An 18988-nucleotide genomic window follows, 5' to 3' on the forward strand; every position below is an offset into this window, starting at 1 on the left:
AAGTTAGTCAGCTCTGAAAAATGTTCTAACAAAAAGAAGGAAAGAGGTAACAGATATTTCATAATGTTCAAAGAAAAAACACTCATAAAAGAAGAGGCTACTACAAAGCTGATTGAGCTATAAATCTGCAACTAATAACACGACAATTAATTTTGGGGCTTGACAACAAATCAGCCTAAGTAGAGGAGAAATGTAAAACCTTTTGCATTCAGCCTGTGGAAAACAATTTGAGCATATAGAATAGCAGAAATGACACAGAACAAGAATAAATATATTAGGATTTGGGGGAGGTTTTTCCTTGGTTTCGGGATTTGATCTTCTCTGTTCTGTATGCAACTTATATCTCCATTAAGGAACATTGAAAACTTCATGGATATTCTAGTCCATATTCTTGAATTTAAGGCCTTTAAAATTTGTTTCTAGGGTGCAATAGAAGAATAAATCTGTGACCTACTTAATATCTGTCACTAACCTATGTAAGTACTTAGACAATTTCCTCTTAAATAAAAGGTAATCACAAGCCAGAATATGCCTACATTTTCATGAAGTTTATTTACAAATCTTAGGCTTTAATTGCTCCTGTCTTCAATTGCTTTATCACTTTCTACATAAAGTTTCACAATATTTCTAAATTTTGGAGAAGTGCTGAACTATATGCATATGAAGTATATCTTGGCTACTCTAGGATTTTAAATTTAACAGAAAGATGTGTTTTTGTCCTATTGTATGGAAATGGTTCAACACCATGATTTAAGTATGCGTGCCTCTTGAATTTGTAACCCAGCAAAAACCTTCCAGTAATCTTACCCAGGACTGCCAGCTTTCAGCCAGTTTACCAGCAGGGGGGTTGTTGGTTGTTTTTTTTTTTTTTATATTGGAACAACAGTAAAAATGTACCTACACATTTTCTTTTAAAAGGTTGGATTAAATGAAAGTGATGGAAGAAAATTTCCTTATAAGAATTTATTTTGTATGGTTTTGAAACTGACAGAAAATGTAGAATCTCATCCCCCAGCACTACGGTACTGAAATGTATATACTTCTGAAATATGATTATGTAGTCCAGTTGGTTTTCTAGAAAACCTGAGGACATTTGTTGCTTAAGCAGGGGGGTTGTTGGTTGTTTTTTTTTTTTTTTATATTGTCAAATATATATATTTTTATATATACTTATATATAAATGTTATATATATAATGTCTGTATATAAATCCATGTTTTCTGCCAGCAGCTCTGTAACAAGTACTAGAGTATTTTCTGTTGCCTATATCTGGGAAACAAAAATAAGAAATTGCACAAAGATAATCACTAGAGAATGAAGCACTAGATATCTTTCCTAGCACTGATAGCTGGGCATGCCACTTGCCATGGTTACGGGTCAGAGACACAGGAACAGCATTTTCTGGGACTCAACTGGATGCATCAATGTGAAGTCGGAAAGTCCAGCATTTCCCTTGGTTCCAGGCAACTTTGTAGTCTGCCAGAGATGTGTTTCTTTATATGGACTTGTTCCTATGGGACATTTTTTGTTCCTTTTAATGTTGCTTTCACATTTTGGTGGATGTTTCATGAGAAGGTATTTTACAAAGATGGATAGAATCAAAAGACTCTTGTTCCCTTGTCTCTTGTTCCCTTCTTTCCTTTATCATTAAATTTCTTTTCTGATCCTATTTCTTAAGGGTATTATTACATATTAACTAGATTTTTGTTTCTAAATAAATATTTAAGAAAAAAAAAGTAGGAAAAGAAATCTTTGGGCAATTATTTACTGTCTAAGCCTGCATAATTTCCCTTACCTTTCTTCACATAGATTGCTGATTTTACTCAGTCAAATTAGAAAAGTTGAATTTGATTCCCTCTGTTCCAGCTGAGGTGTATTTAACACATAGACTTGAGAAAAAAGTGTTGTTTCCAAGTTATTACTGCTGCTTCTGATCATCTGAGCACAGCTTGGGGCCTGCCTGCCTATGACATAAATTAAAGTAGTCTGAAGATCTGTGTGGAGCTGACAGTAGTAACCTTAAATAACTTCCTCCGCTGTTGTTGCAAAGGAGAGACAGCCTCCTTGATCAGCGTTGTGTTGACTAGAGAGTCACCTTTCTTCAAAGGCGAGGCATGGTAACATTGTAGTAAATCACCGGAGCAGATGAAAGGAGGTGTATGAAAGACATACTTGCAAATTTTCTTAAGCTGTACCTTCTGTAATTATTGTTATACATGTATGCTACTCAATATATGTATCTGAATCACAGTTTCTGGGAGGAAAACCTTTCTAGTTTGCTAGTAATGTCTAGATTTGGTGGTCTGGATTCCTGGCTTATGATTTTCTCGCAGCATATATCTTCTACTGTATGACTGATACTCAACTACAACTAGAACTTTTTTTGTGTAGGTACATTTATTTTCGTTGAAACAGACAGAGATCCTCTTTCTCCCACATTTCTTGATCAAACTGAGATGTCTGAGCACAGAAAACAGGGGGAAAAGTCATCAGAAGACCTAAGAGTATCTACAATTTGAGCATAAGGCAACATTTCTTTCTGAGAGCAATAAACTCTTGCTCCTGAGCAAGTGCTGGAACCCTAGCCTCTTGTCTGCTATGTGTCTTCTATACTTGGCTACACTAACAGGTTTTTTAACCTTTGACTAGTTTCCCCTAGCTGGGAAACTGAAGATACAGAAACAAAGATGGACTGGATAATCAAATGTATAATTATAGTTCATAATCCTAAGTATTCAGTCTACATATGAAAGGTTATATTTCACCTGTCCTTAGGCAAGGTGGTAGTTTTTGTAAGACCCCCACTTTTTCTGTGAGACACTGACAAAACAAGTGTATGTTTTTTTTCGTGGGGACTCAGAGGTAAGGAATCATAAAATGAATCTACCAAAATAATAGTGTCATGTTCATTATTGCAAGAGTCAAAGCACAGGATCAAAGGCTCAGGAAAAAACAAAGTTTGACAAAAAAGAATCAGTTGGGAGTAAGGGTCAGAGCCAAACAGGAACAAAAGAATAAAGAGCAGAAAAAAACATCTGCAAGCTTTGCTTGTGGGGAGGTTGAAGGAAGTAGGAAGAGGGAGGAACCTTTCCACATATTTGCCCTCAGAGGTTTGCATACATTTGTGTACTCCAAGTTGTTTGAACGTGATTTATAAAATAGTTAAAACAGTTGCATTTCAGAGATAATGAACATCACAGATGACCTCTCCAGAGGGGTTTCCCTTCCCCTTTATGGATAGTGGGGAGAGAACTTGCTCAACACAGAAGAATACAAAGACACTTAGGAGTTTTAAACACCTAACTCCCATAACTTTTGTGGGATATATTATATATGTGCAGAGCTGTGAATGTGTCCTTATTTCCTTTCTAGTTTCTCATCTCAATCTCTGCGTGTGGCTCCACAAAATGGAGGGGGCAGGACTACAAAGGAAAGATCCAGAGAAGGCAGATTCATGTGGGGGGAACAGCACCAGACTTGCTCTGACTCCTGGCAGAGGTTTGGAGTAATAAGCCCCAACCTGGGCAATGACTGAGCACTCAGAGGCAGCACAGAATTCACCTTATTGCCTTACTGCCCATAATCACTTTGGGATGGCCTGCAGAAAGCCTCTGCGAACCTGGGGACACTTTAATTGATACCAGTAGTCACTCCTGCCACCACCTTTCATTCTCATAACTTAAAGCCAGAAAGATACCTTCTGCCTAGTAAATCAGTGGAAAGACTTCAAAAAAGCTTTTCATAAAACTAACTTCAGATAGGCAGGGCAAAGTTTCCTAGGCATCCTCTATAGCCAGTGACAATGTGAAAAATGCTGGTTAGGAGTTTTCTTTAATATCTATCTGTGTTAACTGTCTGAGGAGGCTATCACTTTCCATTAATATGAAAGTTTCCTGTGCTGAAATATTCTTTTTATCAATATAGAATATTGCTGCTTCCTTATCTTGCCACACTCATTTCCTGCAGAAGAGTTTGGCAGCTGTAGATTGATACATGTCCATGGACTAACCATCACAGGAGTTAGAAGGCATTACATATCTCACCTTTTACCCTTTGCACCTGATAATGCATCAGGAAAACATCCTTTACATGTGTTCTTGCACTCAAGGAGTTAGGATACATGGAAGATGTTTAGCAGGTATAAATAGGAGAGAAAATAACATCCATGAAAGGAATAGCTCTTAGCACTCCCTCTTGCATGATTGATATGTTTTTACAATGCATTTTGTGCTGTTTATAATATTTACTTGGCTATATTTTTGTTCAACTGCTACTGAGATAATATACTTCTATTTATGACTAATGCAATATTTAAAGTAGTGCAGTTCACTCATCAAAGACTTCGCTCTGTATTATTCTCACCTCTGTAAATTTTTGGTCTAATTTAATTTCTCACCTTTGCAATAACCTTCTCACTCATAACTGCTTTCAATAGTTTCCAGTGTTTTGTAAACAAAGGTGAAAGAGTAAAACTGGGAGGTGATCTTTCAAATACATGACATTAAACACAAAATAAGAAAGACCTTTTTTCTTCAGAATCAACTCAGACTTTTGAAACCTGTTTTCCATCCAACGCACCATAAATGGGTGTTAGATGTGGTCATCAAAGTAATAATGGAAGAGTAAACTACCTTACGAAATTGCTGGGTATTTTTTTTCAAACTGGGACTGGTGAACTTCTTTGAGAAACAATGAAAAGATGTTTCATAGTCAGAAAGACTGACAAGGGAAACAGATTTGTCATGGGCAGTGGATTCAAGGATTTTTAATCCCTTGAAATCTTCAGGTTGATGACTGCACATCATTTTTTCGGACCCAGAAACAATTTGATTTTTGTAGTGTGTTAATGTCAGCTAAGGGCTGAATTCCCACCCAGATGGTCAGTGACTCCCCATCCCAGCACAAAGTGAGGAGAAACCAGAAGTAGAAAGCTTGTACATGGAGATAAAGACAGGTAGATCACTTACCAATTACTGTGCTGGGCAAAACTGACTCCGTTTGGGAAAGAATAATTTAAACTTAAATTTTTTCCAGTTAAAATACATTAGGGTAGTGAGAAGTAAAGACAAGCATTAAAACAAATTTCCTCCCCAGTCTCCCAGGCTCAGCTTTGCTCCTTCACTCCCAACTCCTCTACACACCCCAACAGTGACACAGGATGGGTGAGGAGATGAGGGTCAATATGTAATGATTCCTCTCTTCTGCTCCTTCCCTATCACATCTCTACCCTTCTCCAGCATTGACATGAGTTTTAGTTCCTTCAGTAACTCTGCCCAGTTCACTGCACAGATTGCAATGGATAACTGCTCTGGTGCCCAGAGAATCTCCACACCCATACCCTCTTCCTCCTCTTCCTCTGATCTTGGTGTTCCCCTAACTGTTCCTCAGTCTTTTGTTACCTCCTCCTCTCTCTTCCAAGGAATTTTGCCATTTCCCAAGATTTTTGTCAGAGGCACCACCAGTTTCACTGCTGGGCTCAGCTGTGCTGTGCAAAGGGTTTGACACAAGGCAGACGCTGCCCTCCTCACACAGAGGCCTCCTCTGCAGCCCCCCACTGCCAGCAACTGCATGTCTACACACAACACAGTTTTTTAACACGAGAAGGGGACAAAATCAAAATCCAATGGCTTGTACTCAAGTTTGAGAATCAACACTATGACATTAAAATTTTGTCTTCGTTAATAATATGCACCAAGTTCTCTCATCAAAGCAAGTTCCAACTACCAAAGAGTCACTGCTTCCACCCAGAACTTGCAACTACTTGCACCACTGATCTGAAACCTCTTCAGAATCTGGAAAATAGATACCATGTTTTTATGGAAGACAAATTCAAAAATGAAAATTAGTCTCTGAAATTGAGTACAAATTGCACTCTAAGGCTTTTAAATGTTTCAGATTCATGTGGTTTTGTCTGAACAACAATTTACTGTAAATATCACCTATCTTGAAAAAGCCACATAGTTTCAATTTCTGCATTTTAATATCTTTCATAAAACTTTCTGCAGAGAATTTGACTTCCTATTTAAAATATACATAAATACAAACGCAAATATTTTATGATGGTTAAAATATATGCTTGTATGTTTGGAATATATCAACAATATACTGTGTGATATTCTCTTTGAATAGTGTAATATGAAAATGCAGCCTGGATATCCTTAACCATGGTAACACTGTTTTATAAATATGGTAATGAATATTAAATCCTGTGTAATGCACATATGAAAAATACAGGCTTTCTGAGACATGCAGGGTCCTTTCTGCTTTGCAAATCATCTCACACAGGTAGAATTATCACTAAACTCTGCTTTTCATGAAAGGAGGCTCAGCTTCATCTTCTGCTTGAAAAGTTACAATAATTTTTACCCAAACATCCTTGCAACAAGCTGTCTGGTACTTTAGGGAGACATGTCCTTCTATTACCTTCTGCTGAAGCTTAAGAAATCACCATGCAAGGCTAAAAGGAGAGCAAATGTGAGAATTATTTTTATCCTCTAGTAAGCAGACTCGCATCTTAAGAAGTCCCCATCCTGTTCCAGCAATATTTGCCAGATTCTTCAAGCATTCATTGGAACAAAAATTGGAGTCTTGTAGTACTTCATGTAGCAGAATTCCCTTTCATGGCCTTGAGATACATGATAATTCTGTCATGTCTTCTAATGAGGTTTTCAGTATTAAAGAAAGGTTCCTCTGCTTCAGTTTAAGTCCTGTGCCAGGTAGAAAGCCACTTCTTACCTCCTACGATCCAAGCGAAGTTAAACTCATTGGGCAAATTCTCAAGGAAGAAGGAACAAAAATGGGACAAGAGAGGATGGTTTCTAATTCCACAGTGGAAAACCTTATTTGTATTATCTATTTAGAAAGGTGAGAAGACAATACAGAAAATTGAATGAACACAGTGTTAAAGAAGATTATCTTATGACAAGCAGGTAGTTGAATAGATAGAGGATATCAAATGGGAAATAAATATGGAATTTTTCTTCAAAATGAGAACTAAAAGTGAGGAAACTGAGAGGAAGTCATAAATCTGTTGACCTATAAAAATCATTTTACATAGTTGTTTTTGCAAATCATTCTGCCTATGAACAGTCTCTGCTTTGAGATGTCACAAGCTGAACATTCAGGAAAATAAATTACACTAGATCACTTTTGTACAAATCCATAGCATCCTACAAAACCAAGGAAGATAATTTAAAGAACAAATTTTTGGGTTAGACAAATCATTGCATGGGAGGGCTCTAATACTATATCAGGGCTATGTAAAAGAAGTATTTAAATTGCCATGCAACAACTTTCTTACCAGTGATGAAACAGAGACAATAGTTGACAGCCAGATTGCATATTAACAAAAGGAAAGCAGAGACGTAAAAACCCTGAAGAGTTAAAGCAAGCTTGATTTTGCTTTGACATACTAGAGGAATGCAACAGAACTATTTTATATAAAAACAAAGAGCTCTAAAGTCAAACTGGAAAGTAGCAGCAACACTTTAAATATGCACATTGGATGCCAAAAAGGAATGGAGGTGGAGAAGTTAAAATAAATAAAATGTCTTCTGTAGCAAGCTATTGCTTGCTACAGAAGTTTATAGAATTCTTGACTCTGACAGCTTCCCAAGGACCCCCATCTGAATACTGACACACAGAATAAATGGAAAATAGCCCTTATTATCCTGGACTGTGGTTTCCAGCAGAATCAATAAAGCTGAAGGACAATAGAAATGTGATTACCCCCTTAATCTACAGGACCAAATTCAACAGCCAAATATCCTCTCTGTAAACATCCTAATGAATTTTCAGGCAGATCAAAACTGTGAGAGTTGATTTCAGGATGAATTAGTGTTTTTGGAGAAATTTTGAGACCTTTCACTAAGTGTCATCCATCTTGGATGCTTTCTGTCTGGTGCTGAAGTGGAGAGAGGGATGGATTTGTTTTCATTTAAGGCAGATCATAAACCATGTTTTTTTCTTTTAAAAAGATATAAATTTCTTCCCAGGGCAATAAAAATTCTCTGTGAACTTTGATCTTCCTCTTAGAGAGTGTAAACAGATGCATGCTTATAAAAATGTGGGTTAAGATAAAAAGTGATGCAGTAGTACTCTGTCACTGGTTCTTCTTTCTTTTTTCTGTAAATTGTATATTTTCACTTTAAGTATGCTGGGTGCAGGGCCCAAGGTTTTTCCTTACAATTCTGTAAATCAGAGTGGAGAAGTGATCATAAAACCAGGGAACTAACATCAGAACTGGGTCCCTCATCTCCATCTTTGGCTCAGAAACACCTCGCATACACACACACACACACACACGCACACGCACACAGAGAGGTGTGTGAATAATGAATAATTGCAATAAGAAGCAAGCAAGGCCTTCCCTCTTTTCTCAACCTAATTGTAGAAGACCTTGAGAACTCGACCTACAGAAGAATAAGGCATAAATCTGCAATATAGTGCCTTGTAAGGACTTGGGAAATTCTTTTCATTATTCTGACCTTAAGAGGGTCAGAATTGTTATCTCCTGGCAATGAAGCATAGACTGGCAATGGAACAACGGTGTGGTCTTGGGTTTTGAACAATAAAGAGCTTTTATGATGATGCAGACAAGATTTGGACAGCATAAATTTCTCCTGAGCTAAAATATGTATCAAACTCTTGGCTATTCACATAGAGTTCATTAATGAGGGAGACTCCTGGAAGCTTTGGGAAATTTCATGGCTTGAAGGATTCCACCTATAGTCTATTAAATTTCTAGCATGAAAAGAGGTCTGGCTCACTGTCATCAACCCTAACTATGATTCTAAGGCAATATCAACAAAAAGTAAAGTAACATGTTGTCACTTATACAGGCTTATTACTGTAGTCTTCAAGGAAGTAACTGCAGCTGCAACTGCATCTCTGTTTGGATACATGCCACAGGAAAAGTGAGTCAACGAAAACTGAATATTCTGGTCAAACCCCTTCTGCAAATGTTCCATGATTCTCTTTTTGTAGCCATAGAAGAGATTATAACACTATCAGCTCTGCTGGCATGACTAAGATTGATATAGATGGGCAGGTATGTCCTAGAAGTCATAGTAAAAACTTTTTTATTAATTGTACATGTAGTTTACATATCTAGTGAGACTTTTCCCCACTTTATCATGCAACCACCCCCTTGGACTGGCACACAGTATTCTCTTTCCATACAGCAGGGTTATCTTTGAGCCACTGAATGTCCTCATTTTTATTTCCTTTCTTATGATTGTTGGACAGAACAGAAAGGTTTGAGCCATTGTGCTTTTGTTACCACTAAAACACTGCTCTCACTTAAAATGCATATGCGACACAGACTTGGGAGGAGGAGAGTAAAAATTCTTACCTGCAGTTTAAATATCCTATTAAAGGGAGAAAATTTATTGGTATTAGTAGGAGTATTATCTGATCTAAATAACTTTGTAGCAAACTGTTGACTCTTTATATCCCTTTTCTGATTCTGGAAATAAAATAGACCCATGCTGAATTGCTTTTGTTATTCTGTTAGTGCTCTGATAGGTAGATGCCATTCAGTTTCATATGGAACACTATCATCCATATGGGTGCTGCTTACGTGAACAACAGCATAACAACGGCAAATTGACGTATAAATATGTTTTGTGATACATATCTATACTCGAAATGAAGATTTAATTTGGGTAGTGATCAGCAACTTTTGCCAGGAATGAGAAAGCAAGGTGGGTGGACATGTTTCTGTGCAGCCCCTAGGGAGGGAAGTAACCCTATGCTATCCCAGTGTTTCTAGGTACATCTGTGATTTCTCTCAGCACTCTATATTTCAGGAAGTCAGCCTGTTTGTGAAGTTATTGTAAGGTAGCAGCAGGCATAAGTAAAACACCGCTAATATAGTACTTGGCCAAAAGTAGCCTCCCCTGTAGGAGTTTGTTTATAAATTGCTTTGGTCCACTTGACAAGGTCAAATCCATTCTCTTAATGATGAATCTCATCTGTTCTGGTGCAGAAAGAAATGTTTTCTTTCACTTCTACGTGTGGTAAGAGCTCATTCATCTCTGTATGTTCTAAAGGGAAATCTAGCTACATCAGAGAGAGAAGGAGTATTCAGAGGGCAACTGATGGCCAGGAAGATATATTGAATTCACTTTCCTGGGACAGACATTCAAATGGTAACAAGTGATAGAAAACAGCTCTATATTTCAGCATGATGTGTGTTCCCTCTCTTATGATTAAACCCCCTGTGGGCCATCTGCATTTAATGGGTTAGAACTACTTTGTAGCTGCAGTTTTTTCCTTCCATGGCTCTTATTTATTTGAGATGAGACCAAACTGCACTCTAAAAGTGCAGCATGTAGGAAACACTGCCAAAAGAATGAGAACAAAAAGGCAAATTTATGGGCTAGTGTTGTTTTAAGAATTTAACAGTATAAATAGAAAGTGTAGATAAATGTGGACATGTAAGCGACTCTGTTTATCTCAGTTATTTGCCTAAATTCCAGAAGAGAATTAGTCCAATTAGATTATACAAGTATTAATGCCTCTGCACTAGTGATTTAGCATATGCATAGAATTGTTTTCACACTAAAACTAACAGTCCTCTTAGAACACATCTCCCTAAAAACAAAAAAGCATTGCTCAGTCTATCCTTGTCTCTTTAATTCTGCAAAAAAAATCAGACACAAATACAGAAACCATTGTAGTAAATCAGACATAAACCACTGATTTAATAAATTCCCCTGCTTTAAAAATAGCTGAATGGACTACCTTAATAAAAAAAGCATTCATATAAACTAAGTAATTTTGTTCCAGGACAATTCAATTTAGCATAGTAAATCTATTATGTGTTTAGTAGGGACCAGATCCTACTCCCAGGTGAGATCCCTGGCAAGATTCCTGTTAAGTTCAATTAGGATTTGATAATAAGGAGTTTCTTGAGTAAAGAAAATTTCATCCCTCCTTGCCAACACCAAGTTTTCTGGCTCTAAATATTCAATAAACTCCCAGCCAATGAGTATATTTTCCACTTTTCTCATTGTATATACTACTTAAGCATTTGCTAAATAATACTCACTAACTCTGATCTCTATCCCAGAGCTTTTTCTGAAAGACCTCCAAAATCATTTAGTATTTTATTTACCCTATGTTTTTAAGTAATATCTGTCAGGTTTTTCCATATATAAATATGTATTTCATTATATACTAAAATGTTTATAACAAGTAATGAGCAAAATCATTCTTAGTACACTAGAAGCAGAGTTGTTTCCCTAATATCACTTTGAAAGAAAAACACAATTAACATTTTATAATGTTTTTTCCATTAAAGATCTCAGCTGTTTTCCATTTTTAATGATTAAACCAAAATCATTTCAGTAAACACACCTGAGTAAATAGAGGCTTACAAACATTCAAATGCTTCTGTCTGTCTTTGAGCATGCTGTTTGACAAAACTTCATTTTAATGATGCCCTTTCTTCTCAGATGGACAAAAATATTATAAAAGTGTTAACTGGGACTTTTTCCTGCCTACAAGCAGATTGCTAATTATAATCAGACTGTATTCAACCAAAACCAAACCAATTAAGGTTTTGGGTTTTAATCAAAAAAAGGCTTTACACAACTTAGTCATCCCTCTCCATATCAATAAATTGCTCATTCACAGAGAGGTAATGGTATCAAAAATCAAATCTTTTCAGCTACTGGATTATAGCAGAAGACTTTGCCTCACTTTAATGACAGTGAGACTAAAGTAAACTGCAGTCAGTGCACATAGATGGATACTCTCGCGAGAGTATGAGACAGGGAGGATCAAGCCTATTTCAATTATTTTTCATAATTAAAGAATGCAGAACCCAGCTTCTGAGAGATGAAGCAGACAGCTGTTACATTATGGATGGTTGCTATAGGTAGAACTAGAGCATGGAAAAGCACTCCTGTAATAGCATCTTGTAAACCATCAAGTTCCACTCTATAAGCCAGTCAGAAATTATGAATTTTGACCTGATCCTATAACCTACACTTTTTGAAATTATGTTTTTCATGCTAACATCACTATAACCAATATTATTTCCTATACATTGATGTATTTATTAGTCTAGTTCCTATGGGAATAATCACTGTTATGAAGTTCGGCAGCATGAGTCAAGCTGAAGTTGAGCTGTTGAGTGTGAGGCCTAGAAAAGTATAAGGGCTCACAAACCCCTATTCTTTGTGATGATAATGAAGATTCACCTACTTGGTTTTGGCTTTTTTTCCTTATATTATATATCTTGTGTGGACTTTGTAAAGATTTGATGAGGCACGATGTAATTTTTATGCTGTTATTTCAATAGAGTAAAAACAACTGGTCAGAACAGGACAATATCTCAAATATATTTCATGTGTTAGAGTTGTGATATATTCCTTCATTTGCATGCCACAGCCATATTAGTTTTAATGAGCCTGTGGTGCAAGGGAGAGTGGTTGTGCTTCAGGAATTTAGTGAGCTCACTGTTTCAACTGTCACTGTGCTTTTGCTTTAATGTTCTGTCCTACTGTTGCCTCAAAAATACAGAGAAAAAAAAGTCTTGAAATTCATGATTAGAGGTGCTTCTCCACAAAACTACTCTTAATTTCACAGTATGTATTGCCAATGACAGTCAAACACCTACCAACCCTACCTCTTCAAGACTTACTCTTGATTCTTTATATCCCTCCTTAAACGCACACTGGAAAGGTAGCAATAGAATAAATCTTACATTGCCAGGTCCTGGTGACATTCAGGACAAGTTGTTTAGGCATAGAGGGAAGGGAGGGTTGCAGTGGGTTTAGGTTTCCCCCTTACTCCAGCACTGTACTCTTGACTCTCCTCCCAGAAGATTGTTCTGTCCCCAGAACAATCATTCTGCACACTCCTTCATGATTCTAATGCCAGCCAAATCTAAAAAGATCACTGTAGATGAATAAGAAGTATGCATTCTGGGAACGAGTGAGCCACTTGTTATTTGGGTACGAAAGTGCTGGGCGAATGCACTGGTTTTTGGCTGGGGTAGAGTTAACTCTCTTCACAATTTGTTGCTACGGGGCTGTGCTTTGAATTTGTGCTGAGTAGAGTTGATAATACAGAGATGTTTTTGTTACTGCTGAGCAGGGCCTACACAGAGCCAAGGCCTTTAAGGCTTTTCATACTGCTACATCGGCATGGAATTTGGGCAGGCCTTGGAGGCTGGGAGGAGACACAGCCCAGATAGGTGACCCCACCTGACAAAAGGGATATACCATAGAATTCGGCATCATGCTCAGTATGTAAAGTTGGGGGAAGAAGAGGCGGACATTTGGAGTGATGGCCTTTGTCTTCTAAAGTCACCCTTACATGTGATAAAGCCCTGCTCTCCTGGGAATGGCTGAACACCTGCCTGCCCATGGGAAGCAGTGAATTAACTCCTTGTTTTGCTCTGCTTGTGTGCGTGGCCTTTGCTTTCCCTATTAAACAGTCTTCATCTAAATCCATCAGTTTTCCAGCTTTCACCCTTCTGATTCTCTCCCGAGTCTCTCTGGTGTGGGAGTGAGCGAGCAGCTGCGTGAGGCTTGGCTGCTGGTAGGGTTTAAACCACTACAGGGAACACATACTTCTTACAGGAAGAACCTCCCCTGAAAAAATTTTGAAAGAAATAAAAGCAGCTTTAATGGGTTCTAACTCTGATCAGCCTGATTTAACTCTGATTTCGAAATAGCACTGATATTTAAAAATTTATCAATAAAACAATCTTTGCCATTTTGAAAAAACCCTGCAATATTTTATTATTTCCAAATGAGATAATTTACTTCTATTATGCTAAACTATCTCATTATTAAATGCACAATATAGGTTATATTTGTTAAATTTTATAATTCAGGGCCTTACCATAAAATTCACAGTCAAAATAAAATGCCTTTAACATATTGAACTGTATTTTTTCAACACTTCACTCTACAAAATGTTATGACAGTAAAGAAGTGAAGTGAGAAATATAGTTCATTTCAACTTATTCTCAGCAACAAAAGATGCTTTCATTGATACGTTCCTGTGGTAAGTAATACCGTTAAACTCTAGGTAGAAATGAGTTTTGTCAAACTTTTCTGACCATCTTGGTCATAAAAAGACTGTATCTTTAGCTGCTAAATGCAGTGTTGTCCATCACTTATGAGTTTGTAAAAACCATAATATAAATAAATTTACATTTCATAGGTAAATTTACATTTGTTCAAAAATTTGTTAAAATACAGGCTTAAGATTTCAAAATGTTGATGAATCAATTGTAGGAGAAAAAACAGTGCATCAATAATTAGAACAATATTTCACTTTCTCTTTTAACAGGATAGGGACTCTTTGCCCAAAAGTTCTATAAATTTGCTTCTCAGCATAGCATCATGATCACATATCTCAAACATTAGTTAACATACTTGACAGGAAGGCTATGTAAATCACCTCCTTTTGTTTTTAGTGCATTTTCCACATGTTCAAGAAGCAGTAAAAAGATTAGTTGCTCATGAGAAGATTTTATCATTAAGTGATAAAATCAAAGCACAAAAACACAAGTTCTGTCAAATATGGGAGCATAATCCAGTAGAAAATAAAATCATTTACCTTTGATAGAAACTTGCTTAAATTATTTGCATATATTGAAACGTCTCTTTCCTAGAATTTTATTAAAAAAGAGTATACTACCAATAGCCCTGTTGAGTCTCTCTGCACTATTTGTGGAATAAGGAGCTACTCATCTTGGCTAAAAATCTGAGTCTGGCCTTAAGCCAGTGTGGGCCAGATTCTGCCATCCTTACCAGAGCTGAATAGTACCTTAAGCTGGGCCTGATTATGAACCAATTACTCATGTTGTGCTTTTTTATGCATGAATGGGGCCATTGTGAATAAACATTTACAAGTGATTCACAATTTGCCCTATGTGAGTAGCCTCACTCCCATCAATGCAGCTACTCACGGAGTAAAGCACTACTAAATAAAACTGGCAGAATGTGACCCTGTTGTAGTACTTGACATCTAACATGAAGATACTTTTTCATTAGCTAAATGAAACGCTGCAACCAACAGGCTATCATTCATTCTTTGAGACGAGGCTGATGCAAGAGCATGACAAGCTTAATGCAGGCCTGCAACATATCACACCTCAGGTTTAATGAAGGATTGAATACCTATTTATTTCATGTATAAAGTTATGCTAGCAACATGTAACAAAAAATTTCTGTTGCTAGATTTGAGGATGAAGAATTAATTAGAGTTGCATCACTTTCACTTAACTAAAATCAGCAGCAAGATGACATGTTCTTTTATTTTCCCCTTTGATTTTGGAAGCATCTAAAATTATTGTAATATTTTGAAAATGGATATTTATTCTCCCCAAGTAATCTGCAACTGCAATAAATTCCTAGAAATTGTTGCATTTTACTCCTGACATAAAAAATCTTCAAATTATTTGGGGGGGATTTCAGAAGAAAACAGTAGCAAATTCTGCTATGAAAATAAATAAGTAAATTGAAAGAGGCAACAACAAAAATGGATTGGAGATAGTCAACTAAACTTTTCCTTCTTTGTCCACTAATGACACCCTAAAAAAATTCTGGAAATCACTTTAGCATGTTCTAAATACCACACCTTAAAAAATTATTATGTGGAAACTGAATAAAATATAACAAAAACAAAAAGGAAAAATAATTTTTTTTAACTTTAAACAGATTACTAAAATATCCCTTGCATTTCCACCACTTTCATCCTTCTGCATGTGGCAAAAGTGTCTATACAAAACTAATGTCTCTACCTGTACCAATAAAATGCTCTTCTTTTTTGCTTTAAATTGTCAGTCTAGTTTTACTGCTGTCTAAACAGACCATAAAAAATGGAAAAGATAACTTCTAGCCAGAATACTCTTTTCCAGCTCCTCAGACCAAAGCTGAAGCTAATTTTTAGAAGGAGAATCGAATCAGAAAACCACAAATTGGAGTATATGTATGTGTTAAAATTTGAGTTTATTACTAGTGGAAAATAGGACAACCTTCCTTTCGGCTGTGTAAGAATCTGCTGTAAAAATCCCATTTTCAGTTGATCCTGGTGGTTTCAAAGTTAAGCTTATTTATTCCCTTGAAAGGCTACAGAATGAATCCATCTCCTATTTTTATTTCAAGTTTAGCCCCCTGAGTGGGAGCAGAGAAAATCTGGGGATTCCTGTGTGTTTGTTTTTGTGAGTACTGGTAGTTCTGCAGTTGCTGTGATGAAACTGCTTCCCGGATCTTCCCTTCTTCCCCCATGCACCCTCCGTTCCTAACTAATGGCAGAGAGAAAAGCAAGAACAAGCAGGGGGTGCCCCGAGAGTTGTATCCTGTTCTAGTCACAGCCATGCAAGTCCTTCTTTATTTCAATTAATTTACTTTGCCTTTATGAACCTGAGAGACTGACTGTTGCTTTCAAAGAGGCTGACATTTCACTCATCTGAAGGAGCTTGGAATGTGACAGGGGAAAGGGAGGAGAAGTAAATCAAAGCAGATAGCAATTCTCCAGATGTAAAGTATTTTTCTTCTCCTCTATTTTTTTTTCCACCAGAAATGTCAGAAAGTCTGCTGACATTTTAATTCCTTTGTGATAGGCTGGGAGCTGAGAGCCAAATCCTGCTGCCTTTGCACTCAAAAAGATTTTTCCTGTACACTTTAAAGGTAGCAAACTAGTCTTACACTCTGGAAAGCATATAAGAAAATTATCAACAAAATATAACTAAAGCTAAATGAACTGTACTCTAATAATGTCTTAAGATCAGTTACTAACTGAAAGTGGCAAGCCTTGTTGGGCTTTCTTTGTTTCAGTTTGACCATAGAGTAGCAAAACCAAGTAAGATGGACTGTACTGGAAGTCAGACCTCACTGTTGTGTTGTTTGGGGTTTTTCCCTAATCTGTATTCTGTTAAAAGTGTAGGAGTACTGTTCCATGCTGTCTTTTAGTCACCTAAGCTTCATGACACCCTATCTGTAATTTAAGACTTAATTTAAACATACTAGTTGACAATCTGTGCACATCTTTGAATACTCTATTAAAGTGTTATATTTGACAAAAAAAATTCTTGTTATCTTTAATAGAAATACAGTCAGGTCCATTAGATGAAGTAGTACCTTCTATTCATATTACATTAGTTGTTCATTGGTATAAATTCAACAAGCTCAACATGCATTTAGTAAAACAGCTGGCTTAGAGCAGCAGCCCAGTGCTGAGAGAACTCAGTCTACAAATTCTACCTACAACATGAATGGTCACATATTTCCTTCTTTGCGTGGTGTGCTTAGAGATTTACATCATGGGTTTAGTATAATAAATTTATTATCCTTTACAGAGTTGTTCCCTTATGAAGTATTCATTTGTAAAGCAAGAATTTTTATACAGGACTGCTAAAAACCATGAAGTAGACATATTTGCTTAGTAGTTTTATTTTTTTTTTCAGGTTCTATAATCATATTTCATCAACTGGTACAACAAAACATATATAAAAATCAAAACAAAGAGGGCTTGTTGAGCTTGATGCATGGTAAATCTATTTGGTTTATTCTTGGTTTATTGTTAAATATTATATTGCATTTCTTTAAGCAGACATCGTGTATATTGTGATTTCTAGCATTCCACGCACAGCAGCTTATTGTTGTTCCCTTTAAATATGGGAAATAAAAATGGTTTTAGTTTGCTATTAAAAAAAAAAACAAATTGAGAGAGCGTACTGCTATATTACATGGCCCAAGAAATATTAGCAGCATGCTCTTTGGCTTTCATCCGTAGAACTGCAATGCTGGAGGACCTCCTTTCAAACTCTGGTTTGGTATCAAAAGCATGTCCATTGGTTGCCCCAGAAAGCAATGAGTCAGTGAAAAAATTATTGAGGGGCATGTGGCTGAACTGATTCTGGTGGTTTGAGAAGCCCGTGTAGCCAGAATCTGTCCGGGGTGAATGGGAGTAAGGTGTCATACAGGAGGACGTATCTCGTGGCAGCATGCAGGAGGTAACCACAGAGCCGCTAGCCGCATTCCCTGCCCACAGATTGTTCTGAATCTGGAACATATGAAATGAATACAATTAAATTTAGATAGTTCATCTTTTGTTTTCTGCAATGCTTGGTTTGTTTTACTTCACACATAACTAGTTCTCCTCTGAAACAAGCAACATATTTCCCTGCAATCATGTTAGAAAACAGTATGAAGAGATCACATGAGTCAAAATATGAGATTGTTCACTTAAGAGCAAGGGCTGATGATTCATGCTCCTTACTTTGTCATCCATTTGCTCTGTGGCTCCATATATGATGTCTAGTGTTGAACCTCAGGATGCCATCAGCCCAGCCAGTCAATAAAATTAATGGAAACACACAACTGACATCAGAGAAGAGGTGTCAAAAGAGCATACAAGATCATAAATATTTTCACCATAAATGCTTCTCCTCATTAGAATTTCTACTTTCATGGTAGGAAAGACTAGACGAGGGTGAACAAAACAAACCAATTCGGATTTCTCAAGCGACAAAGCCCAACAAGTATTTGAAAAATTTAGTAATGAGAAGCCTTGCATAATTACTTTAAAACAAATGAAACCATAAAACACAGGAATTACTGATAATACATTCAAGGCTTTTTCTTAAATTTGTTTCAAAGATAGATTTGAGCTAAAATTTCTTTTCATGGTGTTTTTATGTGAAATTATACTTTGAGGGCATCACTGTTTCAGCATTCAGCCTTAACAGGCTGCAATATGCATCCCTGGGAAAGGTTGCATGACAGACTAGGACACAAACTTTGTGGTTACCAGTGATGTCTGGAGTAACCATGTATTCAAGCTTTGATGTATAATCCTTTCTATACTTGGCAGTCACTTAAAGCTTCATTCTGAGTCCCAGGCCTTCTACCGTCTATGTATAGATGCTATTTATGGATAGGTATTTTTCACTTGTTTGTTACTAGATGAACAGACAGGAAGATTTTCAAGACTTAACATAAGTCAGCTCTTGTTATTTT

At 36.7% G+C, this 18988-nt stretch overlaps 1 protein-coding gene across 1 annotated transcript in view; it reads right to left on the reverse strand.

Annotated features, from left to right (window-relative positions):
- Nucleotides 1-8797: 8797 nt before the first annotated feature.
- The window catches only part of ALX1 (ALX homeobox 1), a 26861-nt gene continuing 16670 nt past the window's right edge, over nucleotides 8798-18988 (reverse strand). The window contains exon 4 of the mRNA XM_008641114.2: nucleotides 8798-18032. Coding sequence (XP_008639336.1) covers nucleotides 17712-18032 — 321 coding nt within the window. The 3' untranslated portion in view covers nucleotides 8798-17711. The remainder of the gene's footprint in view (nucleotides 18033-18988) is intronic.

Source organism: Corvus brachyrhynchos, unplaced genomic scaffold, assembly GCF_000691975.1.
Source record: "Corvus brachyrhynchos isolate BGI_N302 unplaced genomic scaffold, ASM69197v1 scaffold9, whole genome shotgun sequence".
Classification (NCBI taxonomy): domain Eukaryota; kingdom Metazoa; phylum Chordata; class Aves; order Passeriformes; family Corvidae; genus Corvus; species Corvus brachyrhynchos.